The sequence below is a fragment of the Solanum stenotomum genome, chromosome 5 (genome assembly GCF_019186545.1).
Source record: "Solanum stenotomum isolate F172 chromosome 5, ASM1918654v1, whole genome shotgun sequence".
Taxonomy (NCBI): Eukaryota; Viridiplantae; Streptophyta; class Magnoliopsida; order Solanales; family Solanaceae; genus Solanum; species Solanum stenotomum.
Genome location: NC_064286.1, coordinates 36278319 through 36299682, shown reverse-complemented (window position 1 = coordinate 36299682; position 21364 = coordinate 36278319). Strand labels below are relative to the sequence as shown.

Here is a 21364-nt window from a genome sequence, read left to right as displayed (position 1 = left end):
TGGGTCTTCATCTTTCTGTTTGTAGCCTTGTCAACTTATTGTAGATATGATTTTAGTTGCATTCATGTCGACTTGCTAGTTCTTACCAGTTAAGTTGGTCTTACTTGTCATTTCATTATGTCATTGATGTTGTTGTGACCTCGTCGATCTAGTTATCTTATTTCAACAATTTATTGTGAAAAACTTATCAGCGCTTGCTATTCCCTTTACATTATGTTTTAGTGGTTAGCTCGATCGAATAAATTATTGGGTGCCAATAGCGCCTCCTCTAAATTGGGTGTCCTATGTTTAGTTGGTTAAAATGTGAAAAATAAGGAAAATGACTTCCTTAATAGAAGTAGGAAACACAAGTTGTATAAGTGTCATTTCAAACTTATTTTCTCCTTCAATCCACACCACCAATCTCTCAACCCCACCCCTTGATCATTCCACCACCGCCACTCGTGAATCTATACTTACCATTTTATCCCGCTTTCATAGTGTTTTGCTAGATAAATAGTATATTAAATACTTTTGAAATAATATTTTTTTTATTTATTTTATTTATCAATATTAAAAAATAAGTAAGAAACTCAGTATTACATTTTTCTAGGAAATCATTTTTGGTGGAAAACATTTTCCTTTACCGAATACACTTAATTTTATGTAATATTTTGTGTTTAGGTGTGTATTTATGAATTTATTTTTTCTTTTTCCTCTTGAAAGTTTTGGGTTTAAGTCCAAATCCCAGGGTTTTGCGTTTGTTGGGACTTTGGGGTTAAGAAGAGTAGCGTGTATCCAAGTTCATTCGCCCCGCCACCAGCAGCCGTCGGAGTCACCGCCGGTACTGATATCTTCCCCCTAGAACACCTTCTTCTCAGTAGAATACATTTTCCAGTTTGAGAGTTATTTGTTAGGTTTGAAGGTGAAAGTGAAAGATTGCAGAAGATGTGGTATCTATGCGTGTTCTATCACAGGTTACTGGACTACAGGAAACCTGAAGTTGAGTCTTTGGCAGACCTTTTCAGCAAAGGCCTAACTGACTTACAATGCAATGGTTCACTTGAATGGAAGCTTCCAAAACATCATCATCCAGACTCTCCTTTTCACTTCGTTAATCTTCCCTCTGAAGAAATTGCTCGAAGTGTTGCTAACCGTAGTAAGACCTTCTCTTCATCTCCCTATACAATTCCTAAGCTATATATGTAGTTAGATTCAGAGGCAGCTTCGTGCTAAAAACAGATAGAAATGGTGAAACATAATCAATCGTTTTGGTTACAAAATAAGCCCCACAGTTCTCAGCTTTACTGTATTTAGAATTGTAATTGTTCCTTTCAGGCTTTCGTTTTTTCATTTCATATCTAGAAATGATACTTTATCAAATCCGGTTACCATTGCATAGAGTTAATTACCAATATGTAACAAGCAGCTTTCATAAGAAAATAGGTTGAACCATCCCTCAAATTAATTTTTGTTGAAGTAGTAGTTGGAACCTTCTTATCTTAGATTTTTTATTCAATTGTTTGGGTTAATTGCTTGCTTTCATTTTATTACATTTATTGTTCTGAATTTCTCTTTAAGGTTAGGTTTAAAAGAGGTAGCTATTAATAGGGGAATGCCTCTTCATTTGAGGATGCATAATCTACTTGGAGTTGATATGGACTTAGCTAAGAGCACATCACCATAGAAACAAAGGATCTATAAGCAATACCAACTCATTGGTTTCATAATGCAGCATATTTGATTAATTAAGTGATGTTGCGGTTTCTGAATTGTTCTCCAAGTTATAAGGGACTTGCGATATGACATTTGAATCATGGACCTTTAGAAACTCATTGAAGCTTTTCTTCTGTACAAAGGTTGGAAGAGTATCAAACATTTTCTGAGTGAAAAGGGATTTACTATGTGACATAGGAGGCTTTGCGTTAAGAAACTCTTGATATCTCTCTATTTATCTGGGGAAAGGGTTTGAAGAGTAGATATGCTATACAACATATTGATAATCCTGTCGTGCAGGTATTCTTGTAAAAGGGATCTTTGAACTCTGGGGAGAAGGAAGCAACTTTGAGGAATTAGAAGAGTCGATTAAAAGTTATCCAGATGAGAAGCAACTGCCATACCTGACATCTGATAGCACATTCAAGATTACTGTTGAGACCTTTGGGAAAGTTATCAGCTTTGAGGAGCAAACCGAACGTATTCGATCACTATCCTACATTCCTTTCAAGGTATATACGTCTTATTCTGGAGTACATTACATAAAACTCAATCTGATCAATTTGGCTTTTCTAATTGAAGAAAGTAAAGGAGCAGAAACTAACTGATATTAGCACTTTTTCCTCCTTTGTTTTAATAGGCAGAGAATTTCTGTTTCCTTCTTGTTCTTTGTTGTTTCCTTATGTTTGTACTATTTGTACTGAGTTAACATGTTCTAATATTTACTCCATCAAGAATTATTCCCTTCTATTTGTTACATGAAGTGAAGTTTTTATTTTTATTCAATACCATTTTTGCTGCACTTACCATCATCTGCATCACCTTATTTTCATTTAATCATTTGACAAAATTATATGCCGCAGAATGTGATTGTTGCTTCTGAGTGTGGTGATATGACTGGCATTTTGGTTTGTCCTTTCGATTTTGAGGATGTAGTCTCAGCTTCATTATCCCTGTTTGGTATAGAAACTAATTTGGTCCCTTGTATTTGTACTCTTGGTCCTCTTATCATTCCCACCTTGCACATTAAATCTTCAATTTTTCCTTAGGATTTTGATCTAGTAGTTAAGACTACTTCCTAGTTGTATCATTGTTCTGCTTATTTTTGAAGCTAAATCCCTAAGTACCAAGAAGACAGAAAACAGAAACAACTCGGAGATTGTGAGAAGGGTTGAACCAAGGAAGAAGAGCGGGTTGGATATGGGGTTGGTGAAGAACAGGGAGCAAAGGTAGTGGTTTATTATTCAGATTGGGGGGAGAGGAAAAGGGGTTGAGAGATATTGGAAATCAGGGCGTTGAGTGGAGGGGGACAGCGACGGGTTGTTAGGCGGTAGTTGACACAAGGAGAAGGGTGGTTGTTGGGAAGGGCCAAGCAGAGAGATGGGATAATGGGCATAGTAGCTGGTTACTGGAGGAGACTGATAGGGTTGGTTATCTTTTTAGGATTTCTTTTCCGTAGGGGTTCTTTTAAATGTGGCATTCGAAAGGGAAAAAGATAAATCATATTTAAAATCAAATAGGATAATGTCAAGTCAGAAACTAATGGACTCATTAGCGATTGGAGAAAAAACCTTCAAGACAAATAATTGAAGGTTTAGGGGTCGTTTGATAGGGTGTATAACAATAATGTTGAATATGGTGTATTAGTAATGCGTGCATTAGTTATGCCGAGATTATTTCTTATGCAGTATTTGGTTTAGTGTATTAAAAGTAATAACTATTGTATGATTTCTATAAAAAAATTCTTTACAAAAATACCCTCCACAAAATCGGTGGAAAAGATGTCGAAAAGGTTTTGAGGGGCAATTGAGTCTTTACTGATGCTAATGCATGCTTTAAAACCCTTTGCATTACTAATACCATGGATTTCCATGTATTAGTAATATACGCCTCAATTATACACAATAGAGTGTGCATTAGTTATACATAGTCTGAAATCGTGTACCAAACAAGGTACTAGTAATACACAAAAGCTAATGCATGCATTATTTTTTCCAAGACACTCTACCAAACGACCCGTAATGTCTAAGTTGAACAATAGAGACCTGAGAAATTCCATGAATACATGTAATGTATCTTCTTTTTTTTTTGATGACAAGGGAAACCCGCAGCCGCTACCCTGGTGCGCACAGGGTAAAACCCCCGCTCCTATACAATAGCTCGCAAACCATATAGGAGAGGTAACCCGCACTAGGCAAGCCCGGTGTAACGAGCTCGACCCAGAAGGCAAATCCCTTACTTTCGCTGGCAAGGGGTTTCGAACTTGAGACCTCCAACATGTAATATATCTAAGAGTAAAATGCAGTTTGATTCCTCATATACATGCTCTCTCCACTCTGTGTCTCTTACTTTATTTAACCAATGAAAAAATATATATTTTGAGAGAAGTGAAGTGGAGACGGCATGTAGAAATGCATTTTACTCTCAGATATACTTTTGTATGTCACGGAATTTCTGAGGTTTAGTAGATATGGCCTGCGAATTTACTTATGTCTGTTTGATTCCAGGGACGGGTCAACTTAAAGAATCCTTATCACACGTTCTGGCTCATAGAAACAGATGATTATGATTCTAATAATGGACTGCCACCCATTGCGGGAAAAAGAATTTTTTTTGGTCGAGAGATTGGTACTGCTGATAGGAAGCTTTTGCCAACTTATCAGTTAAAAAGTCGTACTTATCTCGGGCCAACAGCCATGGATGCTGAAATGGCGTTCCTGATGGCTAACCAAGCACAGGCCAAATCTGGAAAGCTTGTCTATGACCCTTTTGTGGGCACAGGAAGCATTCTAGTTGCAGCAGCTCATTATGGAGCAGTGACAATGGTTAGTGTTTCTATCTTTGCATGAACTTTGAGCATTCATTATTTTCCTCGGTTCTTTACTATCATTAATTGACTTTTCAGGGTGCAGATATTGACATTCGAGTAGTACGTGATGGCCGCGGTCCAGATTGTAATGTCTGGAGCAACTTCAAGCAGGTACGGGCAGAGTGATGTGTTCTCTTTATATGGGATGCTAATTTTGTTCTTATATAGTAATTGCTATTATTTGATCTTATCATCTGATAATTTGGAGTATAATTTTATTTATTATCTTTCTATGCTAAACTCATATCTTTAATTGCAGTATGGATTGCCAATGCCTATTGGTTTATTAAGGGCAGACAACAACCTTCCTCCTTGGCGTTCGGGGTTGAAAGAGGTATCCTTATTTGAAGTTATTTGTGTTTTTTGGTTGTCTGGTCCTCTTTTTCTTTCACTTGCAACTTCTGTTTCTTCTTTCTATGAATTAAGTTCTGCATTCATTATATCCCAGTATTTGATCATTGAGTGGTGGTGTTTTCCCTCCTTTATTTGTACTGATGGGCAAAGGGCTTCAGTTGGTACGTACAGCCAAGACTGCTAAGTGCACACATGTTTTCGCAATTTTTCTTGATAATTGCATATATGCTTTCTCTAAGTAAAATAGCACGTACAAATTATGTTCAAGAAGCAAAGCCCTAGTCAATAGATTGGATAGTGATCAAAGAGGAGACAACTCTTAAAAAGAGAAAGTAATATGTCAAAACAGTATAGCTAACAACAAAAAAGAACCACAGTTGTTGCCTTGCCTTTGTAAGACATCATATCCTAGCTCAAGCCACGATTGACTTGTCCAGAGTTAGTTTTCTTGAGGCAGGAAGTCGTAGAGTTCACATAGTGCAATGAATTACCAGATGATTTATGTTAATGTTTTTCTTTATGCAGCAATAACCTGAAAGTGGAGAAGTTATTTTCTTAATTTTTCGTATAATTAAGACTAGTCAAATTTCAATTAAAGAACAAAGGTTCGCACATCTCTAGTAAAAGCAAGGTTTATTCTGGAAAGAGTTGCTTTATACAAAGTTAAAATTTAGGAAAAGGTATAGTTGAAACAATCCTTTCTTTTGCAACACAGGTCTTCACTATCAATAATGTTGTTACTGTCTTCAAAGTTGATATGGTTAAAGAAACGATTGAATTTTCTAATTTTCAAGGTCATTATCAAGTCTTATCAGTTACATTATATTGACAATCGAGGGTGGTGTATATTGAAGATGAATTTTCTCATAGTCAAGTAATTTGAAGCTCATTTTATGAGTCTCCTATGTGTGGAAGAATGATGCGGTACTCTGAAATCATGTATTGTGATCTTCAGAAGTTGGTGAATTGTTTGCTTACAGTTTACAATGTCTTCAGAGTTGATGGGTTAGAGTTTAAATCTTCTTTCAATTTTATTAGAGTGAGTAAGCTTAGTTTTCAGGTTTTATTTGACACTTTCTTGTCCTGGCAATCACGTAGTAGCAATTCTAGTAGATGCTCGAGTGTACTGAAGTCTCTGGAGTAGATGGCGTATACCGTTCTCTCTGTTTTGTTTGCTGCGCATCTCCACATCATATGAGCTTGTGGGACTTTTCTAGATGTTAAATAGCGACTAGAAACGAAATTCTCCAACTTGGTATGTCTTGGAATATTTTCCTTTTCTCAAAGGTAATATGCCCAGATATAGCTGTCTTATTCATGGAGATCTCTCAAATTCATAGATCTCTACAGATTACTAGAGCAGCAAAAGAAGTCTTATACAGTGAGAGAGCTAAAGTAAGTGGAGATGGAAATTTGAGAGTTTGTGTCAAACAGAGGTGTGCTTTCTTCATACAAACAATATTCTAAAGCAGCAATAGAAGTCTTTTATGGTGAGAGAGCTAAAGTGCATGGAGATGTAAATGAAGTCAAATGGAGGTGATAGTCACTTAACGTCGAGGATGCTGGGTTCCATTGATACTTATTTTAGAGGAAGGAGAGGAGAAAGCCTTCATGTTGAGACAAATTCTTGACGAGGATTGGATTACTTGTGGCCTTCCATGGATCTTATGCCAGAAAAGGAATAAATTAAAATAAATTCATCAGAGAAATAATTTAATGTGTATCAGTATATGTAGTCAAAGGCAGCTTGGGAAAGTGTTAAATGCCCTCTGATATGTAGTTTATTCTTGTCGTGGCATTAGTGAATTATGGTTTATTATTTTCCAGAGTTCCAAAGGCAGTTTGAACTGAACAGTTAATTGGCATGTTAAATAGGTATTTTTTCAGGTCCCGTTGCTTTTCTTTGTTTTTTGTTGACTGTTAAATTTTATTTTCTAGGTTTTTGATGCCATTATATGTGACCCTCCCTATGGAGTCCGTGCTGGAGGACGTAAATCTGGTGGCAGGAAGCTTTTGAAAGGAGTGATTGGTCCATATACAGTTCCTGATGACAAAAGGACAGGCCACATACCATCAACTGCTCCTTACAGCTTAGTGGAATGCGTGCATGATTTGCTTGACCTTGCTGCTAAGATGCTTGTGATGGGTGGCCGGCTTGTGTACTTCTATCCTGTATTACGAGAGGATGAGTCAATTGACACCATCTTTCCAGAGCACCCTTGTTTTAAGTTGGTTGCTATCTCAGAGCAGTTGCTGAGCTATAGGTACAGTCGGGTACTATTAACCATGGTCAAAATTGGACCATATACTGAAGAAATTGCATTAGCATCTAAGATCAAACATTTGGAGTTCAAGGAAAACCATCTGAAGTGGTTAGAAGAAGGTAATCTTCATTCAGCAGTTTTTAGTCCTGCTGACAATCATCTTAACGGGTCAGGTGATTCAAAGATTACTAAAGATTCAAAGGCAAGGTATAGAGGCAAATATGTCTAGACAGCCAAAATTTCATGGGGCAATATACCTTTAATATGCTCGGGCTATTCGCATTATGCATCTATGCAATTCTGATGAGAACTCTTACCACACCCTACATTTTAGGAAACCTCTTTTGTGCTTTCATTTTGAGATTGTATTTCAGCTGGGATTGATTCATCAGTTGTCTATACACTTCACATGTATTTGACTATTTCCTTGGTGCAACTACTTTATTAAGCTGTACTGCCTATACAAGTAGTGTATTCTGCAAAAAAGGTTCAAGTTTTCGACAGCTCCATCTAGTTTAGAAACATTTGAACATAGTAAGCTCATTTACTTGCCCAAACAAAATTGGTCATATTCATTGTGGTTATTTGTGGTTTTTGGTATGATTCCATATTCCATATTCTTGAATGGGTTCCTCCAAACGCCTAACTTGACTCAGAGCTGTTCTATACATTGTGGGAGTCACCACTGTATCGTGATATTCACCGTACCTGGATTCCAAATAAAAGTCTCTAATAGCCCATAGGCTCTTATAGAGTCAGCTTGGTTCACAATAGAATCATTTAAAAGTAATCATTTCCAAAATAAATTTTATATTAAGTAATATGAAATAAACGTGCAACACAACAAGGAAAGCTTTAAAGTGCAAAGATGGATTACTATTTTGCCTCTACACTAAATTAAAATTTAATTAACTGTCTAAATAAATAGTAAAATTAATTAGAAGTCCTATTTATTTATATAAATGCAGAATTAATAAGAATTTTAACTATTGCACTTTAATTTTTTATTTATGGGATTATAAATTCTCTTAGTTATTACTTCTTCCGTTTAAAAAAGAATGACCTAGTTTGACTTGGAACGAAGTTAAAGAAAAGAAAGAAGACTTTTTAATCTTGTGGTTCTAAATTAAAGTTATATCAAATATATCAAAATGCCCTTTAATCTTGTGGCCTTAAACATACGTGAAAAGTTGAAGTTAAAAGTGTTGCCAAAAAAGGAAAGAGATCATTCTTTTTGAAACAAACTAAAAATGAGACTAGACCATTCTTTTTTAAACGGAGGGAGTACTAATTATTGCAAATGTTATTCACAACCTTTTACATTCCTTAGTTACAACATTATGAATTCCATTAGTTATTGCATTAATTATTTATATCTTTCATCTTTTCTTATATTAGCTTTTTGCCCAATAACTTTTCACATTCTTATACCACCCCTATATACCTGATAACACCACATTGTTATTAATCCTTGAACGAATCATGCCTGACTGAATAAGTTGAAAATCATTTACAAGGATATGAACAATATCTTTGTTGAGTGTAAATGATTTCACAGATTGAATATATTTTGTATGTTTAATTTGTAGTTTATCAATGAAAAAAAATGGAAAGTCAAATAACTATCTTTGATTTATGTACACATTCAATTCAAAAGTCAAATATGAGAACCAACAACAAGAATATCATCTATTATGCACCTTATAAAATAAAAATTAATGTATAGAAAAACAGTTCTAAAAATAAAATGTAGTTGTTGCTTTCTATTAGGTTAGTATGCATTATTTGTAAAATTTTCATTACCAATTTGTAATTGTAAGAATTCTTATTAATTTATTTATTTGTATACCTTATTATTCCATACATATTCATATTCTTTTTGTTGAGAAATATGTAAATTGTCATTGTTACAAGATGAAAATTCTCTGGATACGAAATTATAAGTAAAGTTTTATTTTTTATATTTCCATCTTTTTGAGTTTTCAAATATAACGTCGTAATTGATTATTATATTTCCGTATTCTTTATTTTTTTCATCTTTAGGATATACATATAATTAGCACTTTGAGTTTATAGGAGAAAATGATAAAAAAAAAATTAGAATATTTTTTATTCAAGATTTGTAATATAAAGGCAATAAGAATTCTCCTTGATATTGGTTGAGTGTCATCATTTTTTTCGAATTGTTTTTTAAGAATGTATTTTAGTTAACTTATTATTCATGAGTTCTTTCTGTTTAAAAAGCACTATAACTCTTTCACCTACTATATAAATTTTATACAGTTATAAAAGACAAATATATCACACACGTTTTCAAAACTAATATATATATATATATATATATATACTAACCATGGCACCCAAAGACACAATGAATGCCTCGTTCTGCCTGTTGTTAAAGGTCAAGCTTAACACCTTAGAGATGCAAGTCCGAGTCCTACTGTGTGTATTTTCTAGAAACAATTTTATGACGTGCACATTATTTGTCGAAAATTTATTATTAAAAAAACTTTTGATAAGTAGAATAGAACCCAATAACTTTTCTAACTAAAATTTTGACTAAATAAACTATATTAATCTAAACCTTAGTGTAAAAGCTTGCTAAATTAATTATACTCTTCCGCTATGATCAATATTATGATTTATGCTACATACACTACTGGTTAAAGTTAGTGTGAGATCCCACATTGAGTAGGGTAAAACGTTATTTAACAAAGATGATTTCGTATTTAAGAGGACTTGAACTTGAGATCTGCTGATTAAGAATGAATGAGAACTTGCCGCTCGCCACAATCCTTGTTGGTATACCACTCCACCACAATCCTTATTGGTATAGTTAAAAGAAGGTTTGTTGCAGTAGCTTTAATTTATAGATGTGGTTGATGAAATACAAGTTTGGCAGAAAAAAAATAAAAAAAACATTTAATAGCTGAAAGAAAACTGATAAACACAAACAACTTTTGTCCCATAAAAGGTACAAAAACCTAAAAAAGCTTTATTTATGGATATACATGTGAATCCATTACTGACCATAAAACTACAAAAAAGATCACAAAACCACACACACATTCATGCAACTTGTTTGTTGAAGCATTGCCATCTATTCCTTTGCTGTCACCTTAAATTGTGTGGAAAACCTCCCCTCAAGTATGGTCCGGCCCTTAATTTTAACAATAGTAGATAAGAAAAATTATACAAAATTATCAACATTTAGCCTATATAAGGTATTATAGCTATTATTTAAGAAAATTATAATTTACGGTTACAGTATTTTCAAGTCTTGCGCTATTAGCATTATTTGTATAATTTTTCTGATTTGTACAAATCTAGAATTTGTATAATTCGATTTCAGATTGTGTAAATTCAGAATTTTGTATATGTTTACCCTAGCTATTTATATGATTTATGAAAAATTCAAAATAAATTACCTTGTTTGTATATTGACAAACGAAATATACAAACGGGATTCCGAAAAATTCTCAAATAAAAAGTACAGAATTTGTATATATACTTACCCTATTTGTATATTCGCAAGTGAAATATACAAACGAGAAGAAATATACAAACCGTAGCCTTCATAGAAAATAAAACTATAGCTATGAAGCACAATTATCAAAACTATAGCTATAGAGTCTTATTATATCTATTAAGTTTGCTATTTCTAAAATTTTCTCAAATATATGAAATCTCGTGTGTAGTACGAGCTTAATAATATTATTCATTTTATCTTAATTTATGTGATGCAGATAAAAAGTAAATAGTCCATTCAATTTTGATATGGTTTATAAATATTTTAAATTATTACTGTAGTAATTATTGTAATTTATTATACTTTTCTACGTAATTTTCAAAGAAAGTGTTACTCTTTATGTCCTAATTTATGTGTCATGATAGAATTTCAAGAGTCAATCAAAATTGTTAAATATTTTATGTTGTTAATTATTATGATTTATAATACTTTTTATCTAGAATTTTAAATATATAATCAAATTTTAAGTTGTTAATTATTGTGATTTATAATATTTTTGATATAATCTTAAAATATATAACAAATTAAAATAAAAGTAAATAATAAATTTAAAATGGAAAAAGCACTAAAGTGGAGTCCACATATTTCCCGAGAAGCACCTTCACTAAAAGTATATAATATTCACTCTTTCCCAATTTATTTGGTTTACTTTATCTTTTAGTTGGTCTCAAAAAATGATAGATTTTTATATTTAATAATAATTTAATATTAAAATACTAATTTACTCTTAATGAAATTATATCTAGTTACACAATTATCTTTAAGTTATTTTAAATCACAAATTTTAAAAATTTTCTTCTCTTTTCTCAAAACTTCGTATTAAGTCAAACTAGCTCACATAAATTGAAACACAGGGAATAATATTATTCTCTGAAGTGGACCCCACATTGCATGAGAGACAAAGCAAAAAAGAAGGGCTATTGATTCACATTTGCAGCTATGAATTGCTGAAAATTTGTAATGTCAATCAAGCGCTTTATGCTAAAACAGACATGACCATGATACAGACTGGTTAAGCTGCTCAACTGTGTCTTATTAATTAAGAGAAAAAGAAAACATAGTTGAGATTTTTCCTTCATATAAACAAAAAACTTGCATTGAGAAAACACATTAATTCTTACACTAAGCTTCTACTTCTTGACCTTCTATTTATTCAAATACCCTTTATAAAGAGGGAATGGGAATGATGATTTTTGTGATGATCCTAATTTTGAGTAATCAAATAGAGATTTCACATGGGCAGCTCAAAGTTGGTTTCTATGACAAAAAATGCCCAAATGTTGAATCCACTGTGAGTGGTGTTGTCAATAAAGTTGCGGCCTCCAACAAAAATATAGCTCCTGTCTTGCTTAGACTTCATTTCCATGACTGCTTTGTTCAGGTCCAATTAATTAATTAATGAATTATATTTATTTCATCATTTTTAGTGATCATTAATTATTAAGTGATCAATTATTGATGAACAGGGGTGTGATGCATCAATTCTTATAGAAAACGGACCTAATGCTGAAAGGCATGCATTTGGTCATCAAGGTGTTGGAGGATTTGAAGTGATTGAGAAAGCAAAAGCAGAGGTTGAGGCAGTTTGTCCTCAACTTGTTTCTTGTGCAGATATTGTTGCTATTGCTGCTAGGGATGCTATACTCTTGGTACCACTTTTTTTAAATCTTAGTCTGTTTCAATTTATTTCTTTGGTTTTGACATAAAAATTAAGAAAGTAAGGCATAGTGTCACATCTTTAGTCTTCTACAACTAAGCACATGTGCGGTACTTGACAACTTACTCATGTTCTTGCCCCACTTGTTCACAATTTTGCTATGCCATGTCAGCCTAAAACTCTAGGAATCGCTAAGAAAGTGAAAAAGAGACTACAAAAATTGCTAAGAAAAATTGTGTTGCAGAGAACTAACTTTGTTGATTTTTGGTTGATGTTCTTCTATTTATACTATTAACTTTAGGGGTTAATATGTAAATGATAATTATTAAACAAGTCTCTATATATTTACAAAATAATCCTTTTACGTGCTTAGAGTTTTCTAAGGACCTTCCATATAAATTTTATGATATTCTAGGTTCTACTATGAGAAATTCTCACATTTCTCTTAGAACCTTCCAGACTAGCAGCTTTGTTCCTTTGTAAGCCTCCGTATGCACAAGTTTATATCATGTGACACTTATGATGCTTATATTGCGTGATGACATAGTGGATTGTCACAATTGTCTATAAAAATTGTTTAATTGGACAGGTAAATGGGCCTTTCTATAATGTGGAATCAGGAAGGAGAGATGGGTTGGTTTCAAATGTATCTTTAGCTGATATTATGCCAGACGTTGATGATTCCATTCAACAACTCAAAGATAAGTTCTTCCAGAAAGGCCTGTCTCACAAAGACCTTGTGCTCCTCACTGGTACCTATCTATACAACACTAGGCCTACATATATTACTTCTTTTCGATTTACTTTTCTCTTTAGTCAGCTTATAAAAAGAATGACATTTTTATATATATTAAGAAATAATTTAATTTTAAAATATTTATTTTAACCTTAATAAAATGATTTATAGTCACACACACACACACACACACACATATATATATATATATATATATATATTACTTATTTTAAATTATAAATTTAAAAAGTCTTTTTTCTTTCTTAAACCCTATCCAAAATTGGACGGATGGAGTACTTATTACGTACATTAATTATATGTTCAAGTCAGTTTAAGTTACAGTACGAAAAGTGTACGAAAAGTGAAGTATATGTGTACCATATAACTAAAATTCATTGATTATTTAATTGATGAACCACCAAAAACATTATATAAAAATTAATTGATGAAAACATGCATATTGCCATAATCGATCTATCTATAACATGACTAGTGCTTATAATGATGAATGAATAAATTGCAGCTGCACATACAATTGGTACCACTGCATGCTTTTTCATGACCAAAAGGCTCTACAACTTCTCTCCCAACAGAGGTTCTGATCCATCCATAAATCCTAAATTTCTTCCAGAGTTGAAGTCCACTTGCCCCCAAAACGGAGATGTTAATGTCAGGTTATCGATGGACAGAGGCAGTGGTGAGACATTCGACAGTCAAATTCTGCAGAATATTAGAAGTGGCTTTGCTGTACTACAATCTGATGCAAATTTATATAACGATGAGACAACGAGGAGAGTTGTAGATTCTTACTTTGGATTCCTTAGCCCATTTTTCGGGACACCATTCGAGGCTGATTTTGCCAATGCAATGGTGAAAATGGGCAGAATTGGAGTACTTACTGGTTCTCAAGGGACTATTAGACGTGTTTGTTCTGCTTTTTAATTAAGTTCATACAGTTGTAATTAATTACAAAAATAGATGGTACTATATGCTTAGCATATAGTTGTAATTTATTACTAAGCACTATTGAAAGAACATAAATTAGCACGGGATAAGTTCTCTAGCTAAATAGGAAAATTCATTACTAATTCTATTTATCATCCACGATGGAAGTTATGAAATCCTAATACAGAATCTACGGCAAATTTAAAGCCAATCGACATATCGTGGATCAATGTACGGTCTGTGGCTAGGATCAGTAAGCAATTTGATTTCATTAAGATTCCAATTTTTTGGGTCATTATAAATACTTTTCATTCTGTTATTGTAATATGGAGTTACCCGAATTTCTTAGTTTTTAGTTTTGCAATATTTTACTCTTTAGTTTTCAAGAGTATTATGAAAAACGGATTATTTCTTTTTTTTGGTAAATAACAGATTTTATTATTATCAAAGAGCCATGTAAGTACAAAAGGTTGAGCAAGAACTAGACAGCCCCAGCCTTACTATGCCATTAACAACTCAAAAGAAGTTCCATATGGATAGTAATCAAGATTACTCAAAGTACTAGTCAATTTAGTCTGCCTGTTTCCTCTAATATGGACTTCCTGAATAATATTTCTGATATTTATATCGGCTGATCTTGCATTCTTCTGAAATATTCGAAGATTTCTTTCTTGCCACACATCATACACACTTGCAGACAAAGGCCATTCTAAAGATCTTTGCTTTAGCTTGTCTTCCCATAAAATTTGGCAGAGCCCATATTACCCATATTACCTTCTCTTTCCAGCAATGTGCCTGCCTATCTATACACATCCATTGCAGAATCTTCTCCCAAATAGAGACAACATATATACAATGAAAGAAGAAATACTCACAACTATCAACTCCTGAGCTACATAGTATGCATCTAGTATCCTCTATCACTCCCCAAGATGCTAGCCTTTCTCTCGTTTGCAAACGCTCCTTGAGTGCTAAATATAGAATAAAGATCCATTTAGGTGGTGCATCATTGTTACACACCAGTCTCCTCTACTCCATCTTTTGGAAGTTACCTCTCAACTTCAAATACATCTTCTTGATGGAGAAACCCGACCAAGTCACGACTTCCTGTTCAGACCACCCTGCCTCCTCAAAGTATTTTTGGGCTTTCAGGATTTTCATTACCATCCATGATGCCTGTTTTGAATCCCCCATATTGACCCTTGCTTTCCATAATACACGTGTACCCATTGGATCCACATTTTGTCTTTCCTCTTGCTTAGGCTCCATAATAGATGCTTTATTCCATGTAGCAATGTCCAAAAAATTCAGCCCACCAGCAACTCTAGTCCAGCATAATGTTTCCCAAGCAATCAAAGCTTTCTTGGAGGAATCAACCCCCTAGACCAAATAAATTTTCTGCACACTGCTTCTATACAGTGGGTCACCTTTTTTGGCATAACAAAAATCTGAGCCCAGAAAATCTGTATTGAGAACAACACACTTCTGATCACTTGAATTCTCCCCGCATATGATAGGAATCTAGAGGTCCAACTCTTTACTCTCCCCATAATTTTTTCAATTAGTGTTTGGAATTGGACAATTGAAGTTTTTTTGGAGCTAAGTGGTACCCCAAGGTACCTTATAGGTAAAGTGCCCTGTACAAATCCTAATAGATGTAAGATTTCTTGTTGTACCTCCCCCGACACTCCTCCAAAATAAACAACACTCTTCTCCTCATTTTCTTCTAGCCCTGATGTTTTTGAAAATATAGTAAATAGGTCATATAGTAGTTTCACTGATTTGGGGTCTCCTTTGCTAAACAATAATAGGTCATCTGCAAAACTCAGTTTTACCACATTCATCTTTGCACACTTTGGGTGGTACTTGAACTCAGGATTCTGCTTCAATTGTTTCAAGAGCCTTGTGAGGTACTCCATTGATAATACAAACAGAAATGGTGATAAATGATCTCCTTGTCTCAGTCCTTTCTTTGTATTAAAAGGAATACTTGGTTGTCCATTTATCAATGTAGAGTAAGAAATAGTTTGTACACACTGCATGATCCATTGTCTAAAAAGTAAGGGGAATTGTAGACATTCTAGCACCTGTTCAAGATATACCCATTCAATAGAATCATAAGCTTTCCTCATATCAACCTTTATCATACACCTTGGGGAGATCCTTTTCCTGCCATATCCTTTGACGAGTTCATGACTAAGAATAATGTTATCATTTATCAACCTGTCGAGAACAAAAGCAGATTGATTTCTATCGACTATATTATCCATCACCTGTTGTAATCTTCTTGTTAAGATCTTTGATATTATCTTGTATAGTAGGGTGCAACATGATATAGGTCTATATTGTGTGATCCTTTCTGAGTTTGGGATTTTTGGGATCAATGTAACTGTAGTGTAGTTGATGGCCTTATACATGGTTCCAGTCTGAAAAAACTCCTGAACTGCATCTATAATGTCTTCTCCTACTATAGGCCATGCCTTTTTGAAAAATACTGCATTGAATCCATCACAACCTGGTGCTTTCATATCATTTATCCCCTTCAGAACCTCTGCTACCTCACTTCTGGTCACTAATTTTATTTGTAGCATTTGTTATTCCCTATTCAAAACAGGTCTGTCCTTCATTACTAAAGGATTGACCATTGGTAATTATTCAACACATGATCCCAGGAGAGTTTTATAGTAGCTAAAAACTTCCTCTTCAATTTGTGTGGGATGAGTTACCACCACTCCATCTGCATTTGTTAGCATACTTACTTTATTATGTGTTGACCTTTGTTTCAAGTTGGCAAAGAAGTATGCTGTATTTGAATCCACTAACTTCAACCACTACATTCTTGAGTTTTTCATGATTATACTTTCCTCCACATTTAACCACTTCTGAAGTGTCTGTTTTTCTTGATTTTCAGCTTCAACTTTCTCCCGGGGTTGCCCCGGGGTTCCCATGTCCTGTTGTAATAGTTCCAATTGGTGTATGCACTTGTGTATTTTGTCCTCAATTCCACCAAATTCCTTTGCATTGAGTTTCTTCATTGCCTGCTTAACATTCTTTTCTACAAATACTTGCCATTTTACATCTTCCCAAGTTCCTAGACCACACTTCATCCACAACTCCAAGAAATTTTTCATGACCAGCTACATGGTTTAGAAACTTGAAAGGTCTTGCTCTTCTATCTTTCTTTTGTGCTATTAGCAGGCATAGTGGAGAATGGTCAAAACATCCAGGCTCCATGATTTGAATTTCATGTTGAGCCATTGTCATCATCCAGGTAGCATTCACCCATCCCCAATCTATAATACTATATGTGTGCCCATTTGTCCAGGTGTATTCTCTTCCTCTAGTCCTTAGCAAATCTATTCATGTATCTTCTAGGAACTCTTTGTAATATCTTAGTTCAGCTTCAGTTGGAGTATTACCAATAGGCCTATCTGTCACTGACTTTATTGCATTATAGTCTCCCATAGCAATCCATGTTCCTTGTTATTGTCCATGAATGGTTCGCAATTCAGTCCACAATCTTCCTCTTTCCACTTATGTATGAAGTCCATACACATCAGTAAAAGCAAACCTAAGGTTCAAAGAACCAATATGAATTTTGGTATGAATAAGTTATGCAGTCATATACTCGAGTGTTACATCAGTGTAGTCAGGGTTCCACATCACCAAGATCCTTCCTCTATCACTATGATCGTAGTTCACCAACCATATCCATCTAGGTGCAATATTCCTCACACGTTTCTTCACATACTTCTCTTTTATTTTATGTTCTACTAAAGCTAGAATACTTATATTATTTGTACTAAGCAACTTTCTAACCTCCTTTTTCTTGTACACTTTATTCATGCCTCTAATTTTCCAAGTAACTAGCTTCATATGGGTAGTAATATGGGGTTGATAGTGCTTACTTCCTCAACACCTTGCCCAGTTATCTGCTCATTGAAGATATTAAATTCATTCAGACTGCTTACTTCAATGACTTGGAGGGATCTCTGTAAACTTGTAGCTGTCGACTTCCCTTTAACCTCCCTTCATTTATCTTCTCCTGTCCAATAGGCTGAGTATAATGATTTTGGATTGGTGAAATACTTACTTCGGCTGGAGTTACTTGAGACACATGGCCTTTTTCTTTGTAGGTTCTATCATTGTTTGCTTACCTTGTTCAACTTGTTTCCTTTGCCATTCTGTATGAGGTGGCTGCTTTGATTCCTACATTATAGGGCCTGCATTTGGGTTGTTTGCTCGACATTATGTCCAACTTGAAGGCATTTGGGACAGTAAGCAATCTATCAATATATTACTTTTTGCTCATATTTTTTTCTATTTGGGTCTTCCACCTTTACCATGAATAGGAGGTCTTTTGTTATGTCAAGTTCAATCAACACTCTTTCAAAGGATATTCTAGCTACCTTCGTTGTGCACTCGTCAACATATAAAGGAAGACCTAACCCGCTACTGATTCTACTTAAAGGTTGCATCCCCCAGCAGTTCAAGGGAAGATTCAGGGATTTCCCCCAAAATGGAATAGTATGCAGGACTTCTTTGTTTAAATCGAAATTCGGAGTCCATGTTTTCACAATGACTGGCTTGTTATTCAATAAGTATGGCCCTGAGTACATCACTGCATCCCTATCTTCCATACTTAGAAATCATACTAGAAAGTATACATCATTATGATAGTATACAGTAGGCTTCACAATGTAGTTCCACTAGTTAGCAATATACCTTTCAAGGCTTGCAATCGTTGGTGAGGCACCTACTACATACAAGATAAGAGCATGCTTCCATTTATTCTTCTCCAAATCCACCTCTTCTTTACATAGTTTCACCACTTTCTCACCATTCTGCATCACAGGAGCAACAAAATTTAGTGCCATTCCTTTGGCAGCCAGTTTATTTCTTTGGAAGAGGTTTGTCCATGTCTCTTTTCCCTTCTCCTCCCCTCGTTGTTGTGCCTTTTCCACTGTTGTATTAAGCTTTGCACTCCCTACTTCTGCCCTTTTAATTCCATCACTCCTTAATGGCAGATTCGGCCACGAATCTGTTACACCCTTCTTTTTCTCAGTACACTATTCCATTGGACTTGGGGTCCCTCTGCAATACTCCATATTGGTACTCTGTTGCGATGTCGATGCTTGGGAACTTGGTTCCATGGCAGATGGAGTTGTTTCCGCTTCCACAGACTTGGGTGACCTTGTAGGATGCTGTAGCACCGTCGCCATCATCAACTTCTCCGGTCTTCTCTGATGAATCATAGTTAACTTTGTATCCGATAGCTGGATTTTATTCACTGCTTTCCTTTGTCGGCCCTTCGCCATGCCAGCGGCACCACGAAGTTTCACCACTCACGTATGCCTAGGGTAGAGAGAAAAGCAATTTTACTTGATATTTTTAATTATATTTAAACTCAAAGCAAACATTATGAATTCAGTTAATCCTTATTATTATTTGCTTTTTTATAAATAGCTAAATCCTTCACGGACAAGTTTTGTCTTCTCTTTAAGGTTTCTCTCTAAGACAAACCCTAGTTGGCATAAATCACATAAGCATTATCATCTCGATGCTACTATGGCCATTTCAGCCATGGGATAACATCAGCTACCACCTTTATTGTGAATTTAATCTCCAATACCAATCCAACCCTTAAACTATATAGCACCCCTTAACTCTTTTTCAAAGATCATAATAGTCAATCACTTAACCCTGAAATTAATAACATATCTAAATGTAGAGCCTATGATTTTATGGAAGGAGGAGGAGGTGAACAAGATGATTGTATAAGAAAGCCTACAATATGTCATTGTTGTTTAGTTTTGTGAATGGATTGCCTAATAAAAAAGAGCTAAGAAGATTGATTCGAAAACAATATGAATGGAAGGAAAAATTTAGTATTAGTTACTTTGAAATAAGTATGGGATAATTCAACCAACTTTACTCAAGGACTATGTTAATCTTCTTTCAAAGACATCTTTTTACATGATGTATATGAATTTATTGTGCCATATATGTTCGATGAAGTGGGATCCTCCGTTTGATCTAGAAGAAGTGATGTTGATCGCAATAGCTTTGGATATGGTTCCCATATTTACCTCCTAATTATTTTATTAAGGAGGCTTTTTTTCAATGGCCACGACAATTGGAAAGTCATTACAGATAGATTTTACTACATAAAACAAAACTCGTCCTAGTTGTGCTAGGTTCAATGTTGAGGTTGGCCTTTTAACAAAATTTCCTTAGAGAATTAACATAGGTATGTGAAAGAAGAACTCGAGTGAAATAATTAATAAAGGAATATATATCAAATACAAGTATGTACCTAAGTATTGCAAAAGGTTTTAGCTATGATGAGTTGGTATTTTATCAATTTTTTAAAATCAAAGATGGGCTCTAAGGCCCTATTATTGAAAATCAACAACATCTATTTACAAGGGTCTGGTCTAAAAGTGACACAACCCAAAACAAACAAAGAAAGAAACAAAAAGACTAATTAGAAAAGTGGAAAGGACACTACCAATGGAATTGAAGGGACAAAGCTTGGATGAAATTCTCAAAAAATCTCAAATGCCATCCACCTTCGATTCAAAAGTCAGCCCACCAAGATGAACTTTATGTAATTAATGATCGAAAGTATCAGTGATCAAATTTGGGGTTCATCTCCTCGGACAATCAAAGGCATTTGATTTGAAGCTGTAGATGAAGCTCCACATTTGACATCTGATCATCGGGAGGTTTAAGAGATGGATTTACCTCTTCTATAGCCAAAAGGTACTAACACCGATTTGAAAACCCAAAAAGATTTCATCATTAAAACTATGTCTTCTTGGTGACCCAGGTCAAAAACATGAAAACTGACGCTTGTAGCTGACCCACAATCGACTTGCTGATACCAGGTAAACTCTGAATAGTATTATTTTCAATCTTAATATCTATACTTCACTGGACTGAATTTTACTGTTGGAATTAATACCACCAATAAAAGTTTAGATATTGCCATCGATAATAACTTCAAAATTGTTTCAATCAGTAACATAAGTAACCTGAATCTAGCTAAGCTTATAGAAACGTAGCTATTTGAAAGTTTAAAGTCCTGATTTAGTACCATATGAACACCTTAAACCTCTCACCAAGTGCAAGTATTGTCAACCAAATTGAATTTCTTCAGACTTAAAACATTCCTAATAATTTTAACACCTATAACTTTACTTATGATTCAAATAGTAACATTATAAGAGTAGTCTGAAAAAATCAACCTCCTATCAAGCAAAACTGTTGATTTGTTTTGTAACACCCCGTATCCAAAAAATACACCATGTTA

At 34.4% G+C, this 21364-nt stretch overlaps 2 protein-coding genes across 2 annotated transcripts; both read left to right on the top strand.

Annotated features, from left to right (window-relative positions):
- Positions 1-713: 713 nt before the first annotated feature.
- LOC125865139 (uncharacterized) lies at positions 714-7713 on the top strand. Its single transcript, XM_049545319.1, has 6 exons — positions 714-1138; positions 1996-2207; positions 4203-4520; positions 4601-4675; positions 4824-4898; positions 6857-7713. The coding sequence occupies exons 1-6, from the start codon at positions 928-930 to the stop codon at positions 7409-7411; spliced, it is 1446 nt and encodes a 481-aa protein (XP_049401276.1). The 5' UTR covers positions 714-927; the 3' UTR covers positions 7412-7713.
- Positions 7714-11888: 4175 nt separating this feature from the next.
- On the top strand, positions 11889-14046 carry LOC125865142 (peroxidase 43-like). Its single transcript, XM_049545323.1, has 4 exons — positions 11889-12092; positions 12178-12360; positions 12958-13120; positions 13628-14046. Exons 1-4 carry the CDS (start codon positions 11889-11891, stop codon positions 14044-14046), a joined length of 969 nt encoding a protein of 322 aa, XP_049401280.1.
- Positions 14047-21364: the final 7318 nt, after the last annotated feature.